This window comes from Parasteatoda tepidariorum, chromosome 5, assembly GCF_043381705.1.
Source record: "Parasteatoda tepidariorum isolate YZ-2023 chromosome 5, CAS_Ptep_4.0, whole genome shotgun sequence".
NCBI classification, from domain to species: Eukaryota; Metazoa; Arthropoda; class Arachnida; order Araneae; family Theridiidae; genus Parasteatoda; species Parasteatoda tepidariorum.
In genome coordinates this window covers 87301793-87324997 of record NC_092208.1, presented here as the reverse complement: position 1 = coordinate 87324997, position 23205 = coordinate 87301793, and the positions used below count along the sequence as shown (strand labels likewise).

Below are 23205 nucleotides of genomic sequence, written 5' to 3'. Positions count from 1 at the left end.
ACTTAATGGTAACACACATTTAGCAACAACAAAAAAAATTGAACTTACTGGCTTTTCTTTTTTGAACTGAAAGTTATACATCTGAGTTCTTAACACAACAGATCTATCACTGCCGATAAAAGGCAAGCACCACCCATTAACATCATCACTTTTAAAGAGATAAGACCTAAAAACATCTTATTTGTGAATTAAACAAAACTATCTATGTATACATTATAATACATTTCTATCTTAATATATGTATAAGACAAAAGGAGAGCATCCTGAATAACTTTTGATCAAATGATCAGATTTCCACATCTTAGAAATCAATGTTAATAACTTGAGAAGATGACTTTACATATGCTAATTCATTAGAGCAGGTAATATTTTACATTGGGAAATAAGGCACAAACACAAACTTTATCTGAAGAAAAATGCCTTTTTTTCAACAATTTTGGTCAATTGACTGTCACACTAAGCAAGGTAGCTACAATCTGAAAAATATAATTCCAATAGTTTAGGCAGGAGAGCAGCCCAACGTTTGGTACCTATTAATGTTAATTTCACCATTTTGTTCTATACCTCAAGAACTTTTTAAATGAATCAAAAGATTTTTGCACAATTGAAAAATTTGTTATTGGAAAATAATTCTATTTAATAATTATTTTTGTTATAATTATTTAATAAAAGCTGAGAAAATTTGGAATGGTATTGTATACAAATTGTTACATCGTTTGTTGGTTGAATAATGTCTAAGTTATTCAATTTTAAAAAGCGATACATTAAATGTTTTGACACGAGAACTATTCGACCAATTTCAGTCAAATTTGTATTGTATTTAAAACTGCATACTTTAAAATAGTAAAAAAATTTTATACCTTAAAATTCAAACTTTTTTTGTTGATAATTATTAAATAACTTGCAAAAAAACAACAGATAATTATAAAAGATAAATTTTTACATGGAATTATCTTTGGATGAATGAGTTTTATCCTTGTGTATAAAAATGTTTAAATTTCCTTTAAAATTTCTTGAGATATAGTGAAACACGCAGAACAAGAAATTAACAGTAAGGAGCCCAGAGTTCAGAGTCTGATGTGTTCCCTCTAAACTGTTGGGACCATATTTCCTAGATTGTGGTTACTGAAGTGTTGTTTCATCGCTTTAATACAAGACATCTTATTCAGAAGGTTAGTAAGTAAGTATTTATTCATCGTTGCTGTTCTATCTTTTTCCTGTAGCTGTTGCCATCCAACATATAATAAAATATTTATAATCCTCTCATTAATCGATTCAAGAATCGATTAATAATAATACTACATTACCACCCCTATTTTCAGGGTCAAGAATCCGAATCCATCAAAAGAAAGACATGTTCTGAGAGAAAACAAATTTCAGTAATCAATTTTGTAACTTAATATCGTCTCTACTGATTAAGTAGCACATTTAAGACAAGCTTCTTAAGCCATTAAAACTGCATCTAAGTATGTGAAAATTTAATCATTAAAATTATTCAGGTTGTTCACTTTTTTATTTTGCACACTACACAATTTCCTACTGATTTTAATACACATCTTATATGTATTACCTTTGATTTTAATATGTACATCTTTTATGCACCGAAAGTCTGGGCCTCTTAATGTTGACTGCACTTTTTTGTTTCACACTATCTCTGGAAATATTCAAGAGAGCTAATAATTTTTACTAAAAATTATAAAACTCCCTTATTTTAAAATAATTTTGTACAAAGCTAATTCCTCAGTTGTAAATTAAGTGCAAAAAGTTCTTAATTAGCTTCAATTACTTAAAGAGATTTAACAAAATATGCAAATGGTTAAATGAACATTAGAGGTCTTAACTTTTGACCTCTTCCCTGATAAAAACTATTGTGATCATAATTTCCAGCTCGCAGCTGCCTCCCTCCCTATTGTTTCAGGATAAAAAATTCAAATCTGTTGGGAAAAAAAGGTATGTTCATTCAGATAAAGTACATTATTTAAGTCAGATTTCATAACTTAATGTATCTTCTTTACAAACTGATTAGCTGATTGAAACTGATTAAAGGTCAGACTGTCGAAAGTTCAAGGTCATAATTCAATATTTCGAAATCCAATTATTATACCATAAGCTATAAGAATGTTCTGTTTTTTATTTTGTNAATTATTTAAGTCAAAGAAAGATAATTATCCCAAAATAAAGATAAATATAACTGTTTTTGTCCCACTTCCGGTTTCGGAATGCTATTTCCGGTTTAATTTTTTAGTCATCGATTAATATTCTTTTAATCATAACTTTTGTTCTAATTGACGCACAGTTAAAATTTAAACTGTTTTGAAAACTAGAATAAACGGAGATTCGTAATATGAAATAAAAAATTTTTGTCATTTTAGGCTAAAATTCACTTTTTCAACGTGTACGGATACCTTAACCTACAATCGTGTGACGTGGATAGGAAAATCGCGAAATCTTTCGACAGTTAGCCCAACAGCAGGCGATTCTAACCCACAATCCATCTACCACTCAGGATATTTGAGGTCAGCACTGTGGTCGGTGCGAGCAGGGATCAGAATTCCTATCAACTAGCTATCACTGGGATTCTAACCTTATTAAGAGGAGACTTTTTAAAGTCTCCTTATTAAGACGAGAGCCTTATATTATCCCCTTCTCTCCCATTTAATTTGTTTCCCATTTAATTGTTATATATTTTAAAGTAACCACCCCCTGAAACTGTAAAAGTTTGTGTAACATTACTTTTCAATGAATTTTATGAGTTATAAATTATACACTTATGAATTTTAACTTTTATAATGAATTTTATCCCTTTCTCATATTTTTCGGTTATAAAAATCGCCATACTGTTTTGACAAACCTCTAGCAGATTTTTACTAGTTTTCAAATCTGAAAAATTTATAGGACGCCAAAGATAATAAGAAATCCCTAGTATTAGCATAGAACAGGGATGGCGAACCAATGTCACGCGTGCCATTTATGGCACGTTATTCAATATTTTGGGCACGTCACCGATCACAAAGTTCACTGTGAAGCATATTAACGATTAAATTAAAATTTTAAAAAAATTACTAAGCTAACAATAAATAACTAGCAAAGAAAAATTAACAGTTCTGCTTAAACTAACATCTTATATCCCTAATATAAGTTACTTGTCATCTAATCTGCAACAATGGAAGTCACACTGATGTCACTTTAAGTTGAACTACGCTTATAACTGAGACATTGCAAAATGTACTTTTTTTTCCTCAGTAAAAAAAGAGTTTTGAGTTGATAGTATTTAATATTATTATTTACCCAATAATCACGAAGTCAAAACTATTTGTCGGCACGTCTATGACCTCATTAAACTATTTTCTAGAAAAAATAGCACGCTGGTGCATAAAGGTTCGCCATCCCTGGCATAGAAGAACACTATGAAAAATAAAGAACTCAATAGTTCTTTTTGAAACCATTTTTTGAAGCAGTATACCAGACTACTTTCAAAACATGACTAATAACAAACAATAAAAAATGAATATTTGTTCTGCGTCAGTACAATAAATACAAGTTTTATTGCAAAAGAATGACAAGTAAAGAAGTATTTCAATTTCAAAATTACTTTTTTGGCAGGAAATTTTAAGAGTTTTCAATATGATCTTATTAATGGAGCACTGAACAACTCATGAAAATTGAGATCAATATACAGAAAATATTTTAGTAATATTGCAGTGTAAAAAATAATAATCAGGATAATTAAAGAGTTAAAAATCAGGATAAATAAGGACAAAATATTCATTATCAGGAATACTGGGACATTAATTAACTCTGAACAAACGGTAACTTCATGGAATGTCTCTAAACGAATCAACTTCAAGCAAGTTGCAGTAATTTTAAAACAAGATTTGGACGAGGCCACAAGCATTGCATTTGTTATTTTAATATTTTTTGATAAATTTAACGAATTCTTTCATAGAAAAGAATACCTCATTAGAATGAAATAATAACGAAACAATTCAGAGGATTTAATATCTTATTGGACTGTCATGGGTAGATAAAAGAAAAAAAAAGAATAAGTAAAGGTATTACCATCAAATTTCTTTCTCACATACTCTATACCAAAATCAGAAGGTATGCTGTCGAAACCACACGATCCAATTATGTAGAGATTTTTCTTTTGAGCTTCCTCAAAATATTTCACTTGCATTGATTCTAAAAACTGCAATGGAAAAAAAAGTAAATTCCTTCTGTACAAAATTTTATTTCCCCTATAAATTAATAATTTATAAGCGTAACTCCTCACAATTGTTTTTTTATTGTTTTTTTTTGCATAATATTTTAAAAATTAATAATAAAGATTTCATTTAGATTTTTGTAAGCTTAAGATTTGTTAAACTGTGGAGGCCCAATACTTCATCACAGCTCTCAAGAAAAAGAACGAGCGATCGTCCTTCAAGAAAGTTATTCTGACCAAGCTCAAGCAGTTAATTCAGTCAGAAACGTTATTCTGACTCAAACACTTTTCTACTGACAAAATATCACCNACTGATTAAAGGTCAGACTGTCGAAAGTTCAAGGTCATAATTCAATATTTCGAAATCCAATTATTATACCATAAGCTATAAGAATGTTCTGTTTTTTATTTTGTCCACTGTACAGCAGAACATATATTGATTAAATAAGTCACCTTTTTTTCAAGCTATATTCAGGATCTGGCATTTTCTTGGAAAATAGTTTTTCTCTCAATAACTTCCTGAGTGGTATTAACTCATTAGCATGATGTAAACCATGGATAGCTGACTGCCAAGTAGCAAAATTTATAGTACTTCCCTGGAGATAAAAAGGAAAGAAAAGTTAAAAACGAAAATTTCCATAGGAGGGTCACAAAATGAGAAAAAAACGGGAAAATACTTAACAGGTTCTCTCTCTTCTGTGAGATAGGCCTCTACTGACAAAATATCACCTACAAGTGAAAAATCATTTTTAAAATAGAAAGAGTACTGCTAAATTATATTAGTTGGCAATATTATTGTGGGGCTAATCTTAAAACTAATGAAAATATTTTGTTTTATAACAGATGAACAGCCAACCCATTTTGAGTTTCGTGACAAACTGTTTTTGATTAATTTAACCTACAATCGTGTGACGTGGATAGGAAAATCACGAAATCTTTCGACAGTTAGCCCAACAGCAGGCGATTCTAACCCACAATCCATCTACCACTCAGGATATTTGAGGTCTGTGGTCGGTGCGAGCAGGGATCAGAATTCCTATCAACTAGCTATCATTGGGATTCTAACCTTATTAAGAGACTTTTTTAGGTCTCCTTATTAAGACGAGAGCCTTATATTATCCTCTTCTCTCCCATTTAATTTGTTTCCCATTTAATTGTTATATGTTTTAAAGTAACCACCCCCTCAAACTGTAAAAGTTTGTATAACATTACTTTTCAATGAATTTTGTGAGTTATGAATTATATACTTATGAATTTTAACTTTTATAATGAATTTTATCCTTTTATCATATTTTTCGGTTATGAAAATCCCCATACTGTTTTGACAAACCTCTAGCAGATTTTAACTAGTTTTCAAATCTGAAAAATTTCAAAGACGCCAAAGATGATAAGAAAGCCCTAGTATTAGCATTGAAGAACACTGAAAAATAAAGAACTGAATAGTTCGTTTTGAAACCATTTTTTGAAGCAGTAAACATTACCAGACTACTTTCAAATCATGACTAATGAAAACCAATAAAAAATGAATATTTGTTCTGCGTCAGTACAATAAAGACAAGTTTTATTGCAAAAGAATGACAAGTAAAGAAGTATTTTAATTTTTAAAATTACTTTTTTTGGCAGGAAGTTTTAAGAGTTTTCAATATGATCTTATTAATGGAGCACTGAACAACTCATAAAAATTTGAGATCAACATACAGAAAATATTTTAGTAGTATTGCAGTGTAAAAAATAATAATCAGGATATTTAAAGAGTTAAAAATCAGGATAAATAAGAACAAAATATTCATTATCAGGAATATTGGGACATTGATTAACTCTGAACAAACGTTAACTTCACGGAGTGTCTCTAAACAAGTCAATTTCAGGCAGTAATTTTAAATCAAGATTTGAGCAAGCCCACAAGCTTTATTTACATGACACATATTTTAATATTTTTTGATAAATTTAAGGAATTCTTTCATAAAAAAAATACCTTATTAGAATGAAATAATAACAAAACAATTCAGAGGATTTAATATCTTATTGGACTGTCATGGGTAGATAAAAGAAAAAAAAAGGAATAAGTAAAGGTATTACCATCAAATTTCTTTCTCACATACTCTATACCAAAATCAGAAGGTATGCTGTCGAAACCACACGATCCAATTATGTAGAGATTTTTCTTTTGAGCTTCCTCAAAATATTTCAATTGCATTGATTCTAAAAACTGCAATGGAAAAAAAAAGTAAATTCCTTCTGTACCAAATTTTATTTCCCCTATAAATTAATAATTTATAAGCGTAACTCCTCACAATTGTTTTTTTATAGTTTTTTTTCGTATACTATTTTGAGAATTAATAATAAAGCTTTGATTTATATTTTTTTTTAAACTTTAGATTTGCTGAACTGTGGAGCCCTAATGCTTCATCACAGCTCTCAAGAAAAAGAAAGATCGACCGTCCTTCAAGAAAGTTGTTCTGACCAAGCTCAAGCAGTTAATTCAGTCAGAAACGCTATTCTGACTCAAACACTTTTTAACAATTAAAATAAACAAATCTCTTTTTCCTTTTCCAAAAAATAAATAAATAATATAAAATCAACATACCATAAGCTATAAGAATGNACCTGCCATTTTTTAATCCTTTCAAGTATGATTAAGGCACAAACATACGCTTTATTTTGAATAAGCTTATGCGGACTACCACTAAACTAGTACATATTAATATATGTGCTTAATATTTTTAAAAATAGTGGTGGATCAAAATGATTATGAATTAAGTTTATAAATGCTAGGAATATATAGAAAGCATACATTTTACTACCACTTTAAATATAGAAATAAAATTTTACGCCAAATGCGTAAAAGCTGGCAGGTATGAATTTATTTTGTAAATTATGCAGAGCCTACTAATTTTTACTGTTAGTTTCACTAATTAATAATTAGAAATGCAATGTCACATGGGTTGTTCTCCTATATGCTATCTTTTTTAACAATTAGGTATGGTTTGTATTTATTCCTATCTGTATTTCTTGCCAGTAATTATAGTTATTTATTGCTCTTCTGGGACAAGAAAAAAAGTCGTTTTCTATTGTCTCTTAAATGGTTGTCTCTTAAATTTTATGTTCCTTAGGAGCACTCTGCGTTGAATCTGAGGGATGCAGGTGCCCTCGGTCACTGTACATGGTTTGTAACTTGTAAAGTACAGCTTCCATTCCTCGCATACCGTGAATGTAAATGGTATTTGAATAAAATTTCGAAATTAAAACTAATAATAATTTTTTGTAAGCAATGTATTGCCGATTTTCGACAAGGGATGTAGAAATTTCATTTAGATTCTGACAAATGCCGCAGGTGGAGCTCTGCTAGACAATGTCAGTAGGAATCTGCATCTCCTCTCATGAGAGGTCTATCGTGACGGTCAAGTTGATTTTCTCTGTGTATAACTATCTGGGGCAGACCGGGTTTAAATTCCTCATAAATTATACTTCAAAAAAATATGTTCCAACTTAAATTTTAATTGTCTTTTAAATCAAGTGATTTAATCCATGTCAACCCCGCCTGGAAATAAAAATTTTCAGTGATGAAGCGAGAGAGAAGCTCTCGAAGAAATTCATATGCTTCACTTTGGGGATACCCATCACTGAAACTTCTAAATGATTAGTCAAAAAATTCACTTGCTGTACACTGCTAGACAATCGCTAAGAGCGGACCACAAATGGCTGCATAGCGCATATAAAATTAAGTGTGGTTAAATGCCAAGTGAAATAATGGAATGTTAGAATATGAGTAAATTAAAAAAAGGTAATTTTTAACATCTGAATCCCAGAAAATTTGAAATGTGCTAAAGAAACATAGCTATTTTGTTCCAAAAACGTGAAAATGAAAAGAAAAAAAGAATGGAAATAAAGTTTGTAGGCATCTTGGAGTAAGATGTCAAAAAGGGGTATGACCACCAGAGAAGGCGATGCAAGTTTCTAGGCGTCATCATGTTTGGAACAATACTCAACAGTTGTTAGGGCGATTTGCCCCACTCCTTTTTCGGTGCACAGATGCGGTTGTCCTTGTCTAATGCAGGGCAGTCTCGACCAGCAACACTCCTCCCCAAAGAATCATAAAAATTTTCAATGCAAATTTTTCACTGACAGCACCACGGAACAGGCAAAGAAGAAGTAGAAGAATATTACTAATGTAGCATTAGCTAGTCATAGTTCTAGTTGCAAACACATAGAGGGACATATTGCCATTAATTACATTTGCCAACCCATACCATGACACTACATGTAGAATATCAGCAATACCAATCAGATCATTTGCCTTCAACAATCAGATGAGAAACTGGATCTACTCCCATCTGAGAATAATAAGCAAGCCCAGTCCTCTCTGCTCCAACTGCAACAAGACCTACCCCCGTGATATCTGCGACGCATTGCAGCTGTTTGAAATGATTTCCAAAGGCTTGAAACTCTGTGGCTGACGTCAACCTCTTTGGCAACATCTGCAAATGTTTAGTCTTTTTCAATCCTGCCGATAATACGGCCACACGTAAAATCATCTAAATGACGCGGGAAGATACATAAAAAATAGTTTATAAATTGATTGTTTCCTGTTANATAGTATGAAGAGATGTAAACGAACTAAGTTTTGTCTTCGGCAGACGCTTCTTCTTTTATTCGTCCGAAATGAATATTTCGCTGCAGCAGTATAGGCCAAATACCTAATATTTGCATGCTGCATCTCTAATTTAGTAACAGCAATTGCTGTTTATTTTGCAAAATTTAATTTTTTTTAATTATAACTTTATAGTGTTGAGCATAATTTTGTATGTCTTTACAATTTAAAAACTCCTTGAAAAAGTTTTTTGCAATAACAGGATCCTATTTGCACAAATTCACAAAAGCAGGACCCTGGTTGAAAGAATGTGACTAAGCAATGTATTGCCGATTTTCGACAAGGATGTAGAAATTTCTTTTAGATTTTGTAGGATGTAGATTTTTTCGGTGCGCAGATGAGGTTGTCCTTGTCTAATGCAGGGCATTCTCGACCAGCAACACTCCTCCCCAAAAAATCATACAAATTTTCAATGCAAATTTATCACTGACAGCACCACGGAACAGGCAAAGAAGAAGTAGCAGAATACTAATGTAGCATTAGCTAGTCATAGTTCCAGTTGCAAATACATAGAGGGACATATTGCCATTAATTACATTTGCCAACTCATACCATGACACTACATGTAGAATATCAGCAATACCAATCAGATCATTTGCCTTCAACAATCAGATGAGAAACTGGATCTACTCCCATCTGAGAATAATAAGCAAGCCCAGTCCTCTCTGCTCCAACTGCAACAAGACCTACCCCCGTGATATCTGCGACGCATTGCAGCTGTTTGAAATGATTTCCAAAGGCTTGAAACTCTGTGGCTGACGTCAACCTCTTTGGCAACATCTGCAAATGTTTAGTCTTCTTCAATCCTGCCGATAATACGGTCACACGTAAAATCATCTAAATGACGCGAGAAGATACATAAAAAATAGTTTATCGATTGATTGTTTCCTGTTAAACTTTGATTTCGAACAAAGCTCAATAGGAGTCTCTTGTCAGCACTGTCATTTGACAAACCAAGTCGACAATCCAAAATTTGCCTACACAAAACAAGTCTTACTGTATCTTGCACATTCGCTAATTTTCACATTTTCCTACCCCCAATTTTTTATTGCTATTATTCATATTATCATCTGACCTTAGCGATTGTCCAGCAATGTAGTAGATAAACTATATTCACTTAGATAAGCTTAAAAACACACTTATTAATACATTAATCAGAAGAGTGTCCAAATTTAGAAAAGTAGATATCCTGTAATAAATAAGTACTGTCTTGATAAAAAAAAATTGAATTTTTTCGAAAGTTGACAATAGCTTTACCTACGCTCTACCGCGGACTCATTATTTTAATTTTATTTTAAACATACATGCAAGGACCGATCAAGACAAATCCAGGCCCAAGGCCCATCAAATTTTCCGGGCCCCTTACAAAATATTTTGAAATTATTTTTAAATTTTATATTAATTGAAATTATTTTATAGCAAAATATATTTTATAGCAAAACAACAAAACAATGTTAAGTCAAAATAAAAATAGTTTGGTGACCACAAACAATTGAAATCCTTAGCTGAATTATTTTTTTATTTAATACTTAAACCAAAATAAAGATAGCTCATCTTTCATTAAACTTTTTACTAATTTTTGAGGCCCCTAAGAAATTGTGGGCCCTAGGCAAATGCCCATTGGGCATAGACGATAATCAGGCCCTGCATATATGCATAAACCAGCTAAACACATTGGAACAAGAGCAACAAAATAATAGTAAAAAAATAAAAATAATGTAAGCATATAAAAGATATACCTGTGGTTCTCCACTAATATCGACATAGTGTGCTCCATTTAGTACACATTGTTTAACTACAGGTTCTCCATAAAATCGATACTACAAAAAAGTGGATTGTTTGAATATCAAAAATAATATTTGTGCAAACAATCAAATGAATTTGCTTACAAATGTGACAATAATATATAGAATATTTTTGTTAGCAAATATTTTTATAAAGGGAGACTTTTTATACGTGAAAAGCGTGCTTTGCAATCTAAACTGCACGAAAACTAAATTGTTTCTAGTTGTTCATATATGTATCCAATATTGTTGTCTCGAATCATTAAAATAACATACATGAATAACAAAATAATTGTTTAATAACTGTGCAACATTACTTTTAAAAAAATTCTTCAATTCTAATGCAACAACAATCTACTAAGTTAAAATGAAGTAATTAATTAATTTATTAAATTAAATTAACTAAATAAATTTATCTACTATAACAATCTACTAAGTCAATGAAACATTACTTTTATAATAAATTAATACATGTAAAAAAACATGTTCATGCTTCACAGCATGCCTTTCAACAACTTTTTCAATTGCACATTAATCGAAAAAAATGAATAATCCTATCACACATTTGAATTATGAAAGAGTGTTTGCAATTAAGCAATAGCCCATTTTTATATTGTTCGGTGTGCTAACTTCAACCATGGCATCCTTTTTTCAGTCACAAAAGGATATTTCATAAATTGAGCTTTAATAGAGAAAAATACCTTTTCAACATGTTTTGAGAAAGAGAAAAACAAATCAGTGTTAAATAGACAAGGGAGGCATTGTTTTAACATATATTTTAAGTGAATGAAATATATGAACACATTTAATGAGTTGAAGGAGTTAAGTAGGGGCGAGTTAGACAGGTGAGGGGGCCACCGCACAAGACCCAAATCTAATATTCAGTAAATTATTTATTTCCTCTTTTTTTAAAGTACTGTTTGCCTTAAAAATATATCTATATATTATTTTTCATCAATTATATATTCTTGGGTTAATTTTTTTATGGTTAAAATTCTCTAAGTAAAAGTTTTACTAAATACAGAATAAAGTGCAACGGAAAAACCACTTGTTTGACATTGAAAAGAATGAGTTCAATGTTTTCAAGACAGGATCTTTTCTGCAGAGATTAATGGTTCAAAAAACCATCCAAAAAATAAGCCAATATTCTCTAAAGTTAAATGCAAGATAAAAACAGGGGGTGGAGTGACCTTGCAGAATGACCATGAGCTCATATTTTGTGGCCAATTGAGCCTGTGTGTCTCTTAATACAACGTGAATTGCTGATACAAATCTTCACCCAATGGAAAAAGCACCTTTAAGAGCTTTTAAAAAATGAATATCGAAAATAAGCACTTTTTAAAAACGCTACGCACCATGATGACATATTAAAATATGGAGATTTTAAAAACCAAGTCTAAAACTGAAACAAAAGCTGCGAAAACAGCACAAGCACGAAGATAGCGTGAATTTATTCGTAGTTGATTGAAAATGATTTAATTATCTTCTATTTGTTATTTTTATGGAATAAGGATATTTTGATGCTTGTTTACCTTAAAGCCCTATTGTCCGGAAAAATCTAATTTGAGGACTTGCGAAAGTGCCGACGATTACGGGATATGGAAATTTCCACTTTAGTCATTTCTTTCTGAGTAAATGATTTCCGCGATGGTGACCGCGCGATCGTGTTTACGGGCCTGCTATTAATAGAGCCGTTTTTAGGTTTATAGGGGCCCTGGGCCGGTCATTTTCTGGGGGCCCTTTATGAGTAAATTTAGAGAAAAAAAATTTCATTTTGTATAATTTTTGAAAATTATTTTATTTTAAGAGTAAAAAGCGTATAAATTAATTATAAAAGCTTACATTATTTTTTACCGAAAATTTAAGGTAACAATACTTATCGCTCTTTTCGAGGGGCGAATCTCTTATCACATCATCAAAATTAATTTCCTGTAAGACATCAATGCTCATAATTGACCAATTACTCAATCTTTCTTGAGTCATACTACTTCTTAACTCATTTTTTATTAATTTTAGTCTGGAGAACAACTACAATTAGTTATCACGATGGATAAAAAAATTCGAAGTGAAATGTCAATGTTTGCAAATGTACCTTCGAGATTATTATTTCTCACTATTTTATGCACGTCATTCATGCCTAATTGTCCTAACTTATTCTCCTGGGCAAAATAATGCTTAAATTTTTGTTTATATAAATTTTGAATATATGTACATGTTATTTGCAATTTTAAATGATTTTTCGCAAACTTCTTTTTCAATTTTTCTTTACGTTACATTTTGCTTTGCAGCTCAAAATCTGTAAGACTTAGAAACATCAAATTATGAAGGTGCGTAGAAAATATGCAAGGAGTTAGAAAGAATACAAGGAAATGCAATTTGATTATTAGCTTTTTTTTATAATCGCCGTTGAAAAACTGACTCAATTTTGAGCCAATGTTTAACCACGTAGCCTTGAAATTTTAAAACCAATCCAGAAGGCAAGGGAACTCCTGGATCAGTTCCCAGAGGTATTGAATTGTTATGAAAACTTGGAGGAGTTTGTGACCTCGACAAATTTAACATGCACCAGTCACCATTTTATGCATGGGTATTATTCGGTCGGCTGAATTCGAACTCTCATTCTCACGAACAGGAGTCCATAGCCCTACCAACCAAGCTATCGAGGGCCAAATTACTAGTTTATTTTATAACAGTCATTGAACAGTCCACCCAATTTCGAGTTTACGATTAGTAATGTTCAACTCCGTAGCCTTGTAATTTTGAACTCTATCCAGCATACAAGAGAGCTCCAGGATCAAGTATTGAAAGAAGTTTTTGCCTTCATGGAGGTCACTTTAATGGAACAAACCCGTATTTGCTTTACATAGAGAGGAAGAACACGAGTACCTCCCACGGTTAGCCTGACGGCAAAGGGACTCTAACCCATGATTCGCCTACCACTGAGGATATTTCACGTCAGCGCAGCGGTCAGTAAAAGCCGGGTGTGAAATTCAAATCGACCAGCCATCTCTGGGATTCGAACTTGGTGCCCCTCATTCGGAGGAGAATACTCTATCCCTTGAGTCCATCTTCATTGAGTAATAACTCTGCGGCCGGTACCAATTTTCCTATTTTAATGATTGGTACCAATTTTAATTGATTTGCCTAAATTTAGTGATCTCCAAAATGCAAATAGTGATTCAATCGCAATTTTTGTAGAAAAAAATGGAAATAAACCGTTTTTCCTCTTAATCTGCAATGAATGCAGAAGCAACCACGAGGGTCAGTGAGCAAAATGAACAGGGAGCGGAGCCTTCCAGTGTTTTTAAATAATTGTATAATTATTAGTTTTTTACATGAATGCTTAAAAAATAAGAAAAACATTTTTCAGTATTAAGAATTGATAATGAAAAACTGTCATCAGTTGAAATAGAATCCACGATCTCACAGTTTTGTGTTAGATTTCATAATCATCAGCCCCAAATATAAAATATTACATTAGTATTTCATACCACACTTTTTAAATTAAAATAAAATAACTAAATTCTTTTTCAAAGAAAAATGCTTTCCAAATTACAANAGTGCATTTCAAATTCTAATTTTTAATACAATTTAAATACGATACAAATTTTGAATATAGTTTTCCCTTTTTAACACATTCAATATGCAGAAATTTTATCTTAAATCCATATAGTATGATAATTGCCCTTTTTTTTTTTGCCATTTCAATTAAGTTTTTCAACTCTGATATTTTCAATGCGACATTGCGAGACATGTGAATTTTGAATTTGATTGATATTTTGACACACTTGACCATTTCTATGCTCGTTTCCGAATTCCAATACATCAAATTACTTCAATGTTATTATGACACACGAATTTCGGTTTTGAGGTACGACAATTTATTAATATAATTATATTTATATATAGCTTTTATAGCTTAAACCTATAATTTCCTTTGAAACACATTCATACATTAGATAATCCTTTAAGTTTATTGGCTTTCAGACTAAGTTTTCCAAATCTGGAAAAGGGTTGGGAGGTCACACACTGGAAGCCCTTCTAGCGATCTTTAAATAACTTAAAAATGAAGCTAAATAACAGAAGGCAACATTTTACGAAGTTCTGACTTTGTTTTTTAAATTTATTGTTATTTAGGCAAAACTTGGAAAGGTATATTTATCTTTTTAGGAGATTTCTATCTCACACATAAAGGAACATAAGGGAATAGCAACATCAAAACACATAAAGGAATAGCAACATCAAGATGAATAGTAAAGGAAAAAGCAATCTTACAGGTCCAACACAGCTAATTATGACAGCAGAACTTCTACACATATGTGCCAACGAAGATTCATCTCCTGTATCAGCCTGTATAATGTCAACTGAATCCAAATTTTTACCTGTAAATGGACAAAAGAGAGTGTATGACACACTGTTAAAAGTTTTAATTAATAATAAAGAATTTTTAAAAGTTTTTTTCTCAATCTTATTTAAATTTCATAGTGATATTATGATATTGAAACAACTCTGCTCATTCACAGTACTACTACTACTACTGAAATATTTCTGTGGTTTCAGAACTAAGTGCAGAAAATTGAGTCACTTGTCCGATTTTCCAGTGACTAAAAGTTATAAACAGTTCATACATATTTCCCACTGGGAATATGTATGAACATGTCCAGGGTGCTTACATGTCCAGGGGTCTGCCCGGGGCAAATTTGCTACCGTTTAGAGGTACCTTCACAAATTCAACTTAAGGAAAAACGGTAGTCTCACAAAATACTTTTTCTTAAAATTTTATTTTTGTATCCCGTGAGAAACGATAAATCCATATTTTAGTACTGATTTTTTAATATAATTTTTAGTTTTCACAAATTATGTCTAAATTTTCACAAAATAGGTATCTCCCAGAAAAACCTAGACAGACCCTTGATGCCTTATCTGGAGTTTCTCTAAAAAAAAAAAAAGTTAATAAAGTGAATTTACAGAACAGGAAATGTGACACAAAAAAAAATTACAGTACAAGAAATGTGACAGCTAAACACAAATAAAATACTCAAACCAAAACTTGAAACCAAAAATTAAATAACCAAAACATTCCTTGATATTGATTACTGGTCTGCGAGACAACTAATAGGGTGGATCAAGTTACATTTTAGTGATCTCAGTCCAATGTTAATTTCAAACCTAGAGAGCACATTTGAATTGAAAATAGTTTGGTGCACAAGAAAAGATCTATAAGAGTAACTCAATCATTAGGAAGAAAACAATTGTAGATTATCATAAAATATATTTTAAGTAGTATGTCTAAAATCAATATTTCCATTTTCTGACCTACACCCAAATAATGACCACAACCAGTCAGCGGCACTTGAGAAAGTAAAAATAGGCAAACTCCAGGCTAATCGGGATTTCTTGTATATGATGACATAGCAAAAAAAATGTGAAATCCATAGCAATAACTGATAAAAATGCAATCATAAATCTACATGGGATAGCAAGTGAATCATTAATAATTGAGCATGAAATGAGTGATTTGAAGCCTGACAAACAATATATTGTATTTAGACATCGAGGTTATAAAAACCATGTAAAAATCCGTTCTAATAACTATCGAAAAAGCGTTCTACACGATCAAAAAACCACGCGGATTCACGGTGGAATCGTCGCTAATCGAAAAATAATTACTAGGCAACGTGATTCGGAATTTGCAGTATGTAATAATGTTATATTAAAATATCGAGATTCTAAAAAAACATGTATAAATCTTTAATAATAGGTACTAAAAATAATGATTGGATTGGATTTATTGCATTGATCAAAATTGATGTTAATTATCGTACTATTTATAATTTTTTATAGAATAAAGATAATTTGATGTTTACCTCATAAACCTATTATCTGTAAAAATCTATTTGGCTAACATTGGGAGGTTTTCCTTCCCATGTAACATAAATACAGGTTAATTCCATCAAAAAGTTCTCCATGAAGGAAAATCTCTTCCAATATTTGATACAGGAGATCCCTTGTCTTTTGGATTAGGTTCAAAATTACAAGACTATGGAGTTGAACATTAAATTAGTAGTCTTAAACGCGAAAAATTGGGTCTGCTGTATAATACTGATTATAAAAAAAAAAAAATTGCTCTTAATATTAAAGCCAAGTTCTCCCGAGGAATAAAAGAGGGCAGGGCGCTACCTCTCAGAAAAGGGCACTTTGAGTTTTGAAATGGCACTCACTTACCACCGTAAAAATTTATCGAAATGTGTCATATTACGTTATAACTGAATTTGATATTCAATGTTTAAATTACCCACTTATGCTATTTTATGTTCACGTTTGTAAAAACAAATTTTCTCTCACTATTAAAGTAAGAGAAAAATTTGTAGTTTATAAAATAATTAAAGACATATACTAAAAGACAATCCCTGTGCATAAATGTTTTTCAAAAAAAAAAATATATATAAACTAAAATAATTGATTAATTAATAGACAACTCAAAGCCTTTTTCTATAATTTAAAATGAAAATTATAAAAAAAATGCACATATATCAGTGCATTTTCAAAAAAAAAATATTTAAAAATTAATTTCAAAATTTATAATCATTAAAAATAACTTCCAAACTCCCTTCCAAAAAAATAAATGTCCCGAAAGTTGTTCTGCCTCAGATCACAATACGGAAATCTCGTAAAAAAAAGAGATAGGTAGGCTTATAAAAATTTAATGAGTTGAGAATAATCAAAGCAAAGTAAATATTTGTAATAGTTATCAAAATTAAACCGATAAACACAGTTCATTTTACTGAATATGAATAAAAAAGGCAATCTTTTTAAGGGTGGGCGGCTTATTTTTACAAAAAGGACATTGAGGATGCATTTTTAGAGATCAAAGAGCAGGTCCTCTTCTAAAAACACTTAGCGAGAACACTGATTAAAGTTCTAAGAATTAAACAAACAAAAAAAAACGAATATTTTTCAAACAAATTTTGTCAAAATTAGGTAGCGACGAAAGGGTTAAAACTAGTTTTTAGAGTCGATGAGTTGCTTGCAGAAAGTTTTTTAATTGAGATTTTTATGTTCGCAGAAAATTGTTAACTTTATCTAAGACTGGCCATCATATAGAAACTTGAACCCTTGCCTTTACCTTATTCATGCTCCTATACCAGTAAATTTTCAGTGCTGAGGGGGAGTGCTTTCTTAAAGTAATAAAGAAAGTGATGCCAGAGATAATAAAACAAGTCCTCTGGCCGGCGAATACGAATATTTACACTGATAGTGGTGAAAAATGATTTAAGTAATAATAATGTTTCAATTTAGATAGTTTTCAAAAAAATACTATCTTACCTATTTCCGTCTCGATTTCTTTTAAAACGTTCCTCAATTTCTCGACATTCCTTCCTGCAATACACCACTTTATTTCAGAATGATAAATGGCAAGTTCACGGACGACAAACACCCCTGTATATCCACTTGCACCAAAAACAGTAACTTCATACTTTCGTTCCATTGAAAAATAAAACTAAACTGTCTTTACCGAGAGAGCAGGGAGAGACTAATGTGATCAACGAGTAAGAAGGGTGATAATAAGTTTTAATTTTGGTAAACTTTCTCATTAGCTTAATACGTCTTGGCATAATTAGCATAATTTGATCTTGGAATTCAGCTCATTCTAATTGTCTTCATCATTCATTCTTATTCTAATTGTCAGTAATTACATCAAAGATATATCCGCCATATTTTTCCTTCATTTCTTCTATTGCTCTTTTTGCAAGAGCAGCACAATAATCAGAAGGTTTTTTTTTTTTTATAGGTACTAAANATAAAATACACACAGAAAAATGCACTGTCTGAAAAAATAAAACAGGTGTTTAGAGAACTACAAGAAATGTCACAGCCACCCTTTCCTTCAATAAGCAATAAAACACTCTTCCCACCTTTCCTTCTCACTGTTAACTGATAAAGACGATTCTCCCTCAACATAACACACATAGTCATTTGATACCCAAAAATAGCCGCCTTAGTTTAGGATACGGGAAAATGGTTAGCATTTTTAACTTATCTTTATCGTATTTATGGCCCTGGGCTCTTTTGTCCTCTTTTTTAAAATGTCAAATATCAACAGACCCCTACCCATTCATAAATTGTCTCAAACAGGCAATTATCCAGAATTTCTAGGGGGATTTCAGTAGGGGGAGATTCTTGTAGATATTTTCTATTTTTGTGGGTTTTTTTTTTTTGGTAAATTTCTCTGAAATAGAATCATTCTAAATCTTCTCTTACCTATAAGCGCTCACAGCGTTCCATCATTATTTAAACTAGACATTTCCAGTCAGTTCGAAATTTTGATAAATATAAGTTGTAATTCTGTTTACTTTTATATTTTGTTTCATTAATTGTTTTAACTTAAATTATCAGTTGTTATTTTTTAAAATAAAGTTTATTTAAAGTTTTTGCAATAATGTTTATCGTTGGATAATAAGAAGTCATTAAATAAATTGGGGAGGTAAACAAATGTTTGTATTAAATCACTTACTAATACATTTATTATTATATGTTTGCAAGAATTGTTTTATAGTTTGTATATTAAATTTATTTATACAGTACATCATTTCATGGTTTTACTGTTCATTACGCATGAATTTATTTTGAACGCACGGAGCTACTTTTTATTTATATTTGTAAAATCAATGTAACTTTTTAATTTTTAAAATTATAAATCGAAACTTAGAATTTTAATGACCTTTCTATAACTTTGTTTTCATTTAGAAATTTAATGCCACGTTTATGTTTATAAAAACATATATAAAATTAATGAAAAATTTTAATTAAAAAAATTATATGAACATTGATTATTTATGTTCAAATATAAAAAATTATCACTAATTTGCACTTTAATTAATTAAAACACTGAAGAATTACTTTAAATGCAAAAGTTTCCTAAAAAAATTCATATAATTTTATTACAGTAAAAAAAACTAATAAAAATATTTTTTTTAAGAATGGGACAAATTGTTAAACTCTATTTATTGTATGAGTGTTTAATGATTACTTCATGTAATTTTATTTATTTTGTTTTTATCAAAATAATATGGGATTTTTAAAGTAATTATTTTGTGCTAATCAACATTTTCATAATTTGGTATTATCAACAAATACTTTTTCTGAATTATAAGTATTAATTTTTAAAATTTTAATACTGAAACTATAAGTACTGCCGATAGAGGAAGGAAAATAAGAGTTCTATGTGTTGTCTTTTTTATTTTTTCGTGTACATTTATATGAAGTTTTTATGGTTACCAAAATAAATCATGCGATCCAAGAAAACCAAAAATATCTCATCTTGTCTGTTTCTTTGCTTGAAAATAATAAGAAGACAAATACATTAAATAAAATGGGCATAAAAATTATTCCCATCACAATTATTATAATTCATCATTTCTTCAAAATATGAATACTATAGTTCTGTTAATCAACTGAATAAAATTTTATTTTCCTTTTTAAAGACATCAATTTCGATTTTTAAAACGTTTTGAACCGGAACAAAATGAGAAAATGGCTGTACTTACTGCTTTAATATTCTTGAATTTCTCAAAAAAATTTTCTTCCTCTTTTTTTTTTTTTTTTTTTTTTTTTTTTTTTTTTTTTTTTTTTTTTTTTTTTTTTTTNATTTTAATCATGATAATCTCTACTGAAACCAATATTAAAGATAGTTTCTCCAGTATTATTATTAATGTTGTATCTTTCATCTCAGAAGTCCAGATCAATTCAAATTCATAGTAAAAAAAAAATTTTTTTCGTTTAACAGAACGTATTATGGACTTTTTCCTTACATTTTTTTTAAAAAAATTCGACGACAATTTAAAATGTTAAAATACGCCCCAAAAAATTTATCTCATTCGTGATTGTTTTATCACGTAGGATTACACGACATTATATTATGCATTTATAAATTTCATGTCATTCTCATCAAAAACTTCAAGAACAGACAAAATGTTCTTTTCAAAATAAAACTATATTTTTAAGACATATAATTGTATTTACTGCTTATTCTACTGATTCCCATTTTGAATCACACCTTCACATTGCACAGTTGCATCTGCATCATCCGGAAAAACTCCCCAGTTTAAATTTTTTATTCATTTACAAGCCGAATACCAGTTCAGCGCATGGGGTAGAAAATAGGAAAGTAAATAATCAATCGATGTTAATCAACATGCACAAGCATGTACCAAAGCAATTAATAAAGTTAAAATAATTTTAAAAAATTATTTATTATTATTTGTTGCTCTTTCCAAGAAATTTCCGTTAGATCAATGTGCTATCCTAATGTTTGAACAAAATTCAATTTTTGTATAATTTTAATTTTTGCATAATTATAATTTGAATAAAAACTTAAAGACTAGTGAAAAAAAAATTCAAAAATAAAAATAAAAGGGATTTAAATATTATTTTATAATTAATTTTAAAGTTGTTAAAAGGTAACGCAACAAACAGGATTTCTAATTTTGCAATTATCTGAAAAAAGTGGTGCGGCACAAAATTAGGGTTTCAATTGAAGTCAACATAAAAAAAATAATATTTAAGAAATGTAAAAATTGAGAAGCCTGTGTAAGAGTCTTTTTTTTTCCGAATTACTTCTACTATTCTAGTTTTCATAGAAGAAACTAGTTTTTAACAAAGTTAGGTATATGTTTTATATTATTGTAATCTCGTCTTTTATCACACGAGGACATAGTTTCTTCTTTCCGCATCCTTTTTTACCATTATTGTCTTTCAATTTTAAGAACTTACTGACTAGAGTCTTTGATCTTGAACTACCCATCATTATCATCGCAATAGCACGAATATTTATTGAAGAAAAAGCTTCTATCGGTTCTTTTCATGATCAGTTAATCTCTTTACCTTTGCCACCGAAACTTCTAAAAAACGCAATAAAAAATACATAGCAAGAATTCATGGCAAATTTGCAAACAGAAGTGTTTTTCAATAGTCGTAGTAGCCATAGTTTTTTTTAAATTATATCTATATCTAAAAATTACTGGTAGCCTTTAAGTTTTTACTCAGGCTAAAATACTAATTTTGATCTTAACAATTTTTTCTACATAATTTTACATAATTGCAAATCTTGCTTGTAGCGTTATTTCTTAATAATATACTTTAAGAATTAAATAAAAGGGATTTAAATTGTATTTTTCGATTTTCTCAAACGTTTGCTCTAGTCTGAAAATTTTTACTCAGACAGTACTTTATGTTGTATTTCATTATAGATTGTTTGATTTGTAATTTTCTGCGCATTTAATAGTATTTTTTCACAGAATTGTACACATGATGCTCCGTAAAGACAACTCCTTCGATAAATTTCTGGAATTCTTGTCATAAATGAAGTAAAAAAAAAAGGATCACAAATTGATGTTTCAGGGGGGGGAAAAAGAAAATCAAAACATGACCAAAAATTTATGTTTAGTTGCCGAAAAAACATAGAGGAATTGAAAGACACTTATTTGAGACACTTCAAACTTATTTCGGCAATCAAACTGGTTTGAAAGTTTCAATTCCGTTTATCTTAATAGTGATTCTTACGATTTTCTTATCGTTTTTACCCGCTTTTAAATGGTAGTTTGCTATTCCAAATTTGTATAGTTTTTTAAACTTAATTCTTAAAGATGATTCTAAAATTATATATGAGGAAGTAGATTACGGACCACTCTGCATCATAGAATCAAGATGTTTCTTGATTCTATGATGCAGAGTTTATTCATTCATTAGAGTTGATATATAATGTATAGTTAAAATCTTCAATTTTATCAGGGGTTAAAATCTCTTTGAAAAACGTTTTCGGAATCTGCTGAATAGATTTCAAATAGAGCCCCTTCTATAAATTAGCGTAAATCCTTCCACAACAGGAGATTTTTGCCACCCATGATGGGACTCACCTCCACTAAAGTGTGAAATACTGAAAATAGGAGGTTCCTCTGCCTCGCTCAACAAATAATTTAAACCAATGAAACGATTTAATAATGAATACACCCCAATATTTTGAAAAATAAAGGACAGGCGTTATAAGTAGTTAGGCGCTCATACAAGAAATTCTGCTCGTTTTAGTTAATGTTTCAAAATTTAAGACAAGAAAATCAAATATTTGAAGTCTCTAGATTTTTATAATCTATTTTGATGCAGCTTCTGGGCTTTTATAGTTGATTCATTGATTTAAGTGAACAACGTGTACTACAAGGATTTTCTTTGATTGTAAGTAATCATTTCCTAAATATTTAAACTAATGCATTATACTTTCCCCTATATCTTTTATTTTATTTCAGATTACAATTTTCTTCCTTTAAAAAAAAGATTAAATAATTACTTTTTTTAAAATTTTATAATAAGTCTTTTACAATACATATCACTTACATTATATTTATATCACTACATATTATATTACTTGAAAAAAATTCTTATACTGTTTTTAAAACAATACAGTATTTTTCCTCGAAAAATTACCTTTTCTACAATATAGTATTTTTCCTTGTTAAATTACCTTTTTTTTAAAATGATGTAAAGAATGTTATGTTATATGTTATGTTATATGT

The 23205-nt window shown here is 30.1% G+C and overlaps 2 protein-coding genes across 2 annotated transcripts in view; one reads left to right on the top strand and one right to left on the bottom strand.

The window, feature by feature from the left end:
- The window catches only part of LOC107457316 (saccharopine dehydrogenase-like oxidoreductase), a 20629-nt gene extending 2431 nt beyond the window's left edge, over nt 1-18198 (bottom strand). The window contains exons 1-7 of the mRNA XM_071180857.1: nt 17966-18198; nt 14915-15021; nt 10595-10675; nt 6284-6413; nt 4887-4933; nt 4658-4800; nt 49-166 (exon numbers count right to left, since the gene is read on the bottom strand). Coding sequence (XP_071036958.1) covers nt 49-166; nt 4658-4800; nt 4887-4933; nt 6284-6413; nt 10595-10675; nt 14915-15021; nt 17966-18128 — 789 coding nt within the window. The 5' untranslated portion in view covers nt 18129-18198. The remainder of the gene's footprint in view (nt 1-48; nt 167-4657; nt 4801-4886; nt 4934-6283; nt 6414-10594; nt 10676-14914; nt 15022-17965) is intronic.
- The window catches only part of LOC122272810 (saccharopine dehydrogenase-like oxidoreductase), a 66855-nt gene that overhangs the window by 7054 nt on the left and 36596 nt on the right, over nt 1-23205 (top strand). The gene's annotated exons all lie outside the window — the stretch shown is intronic.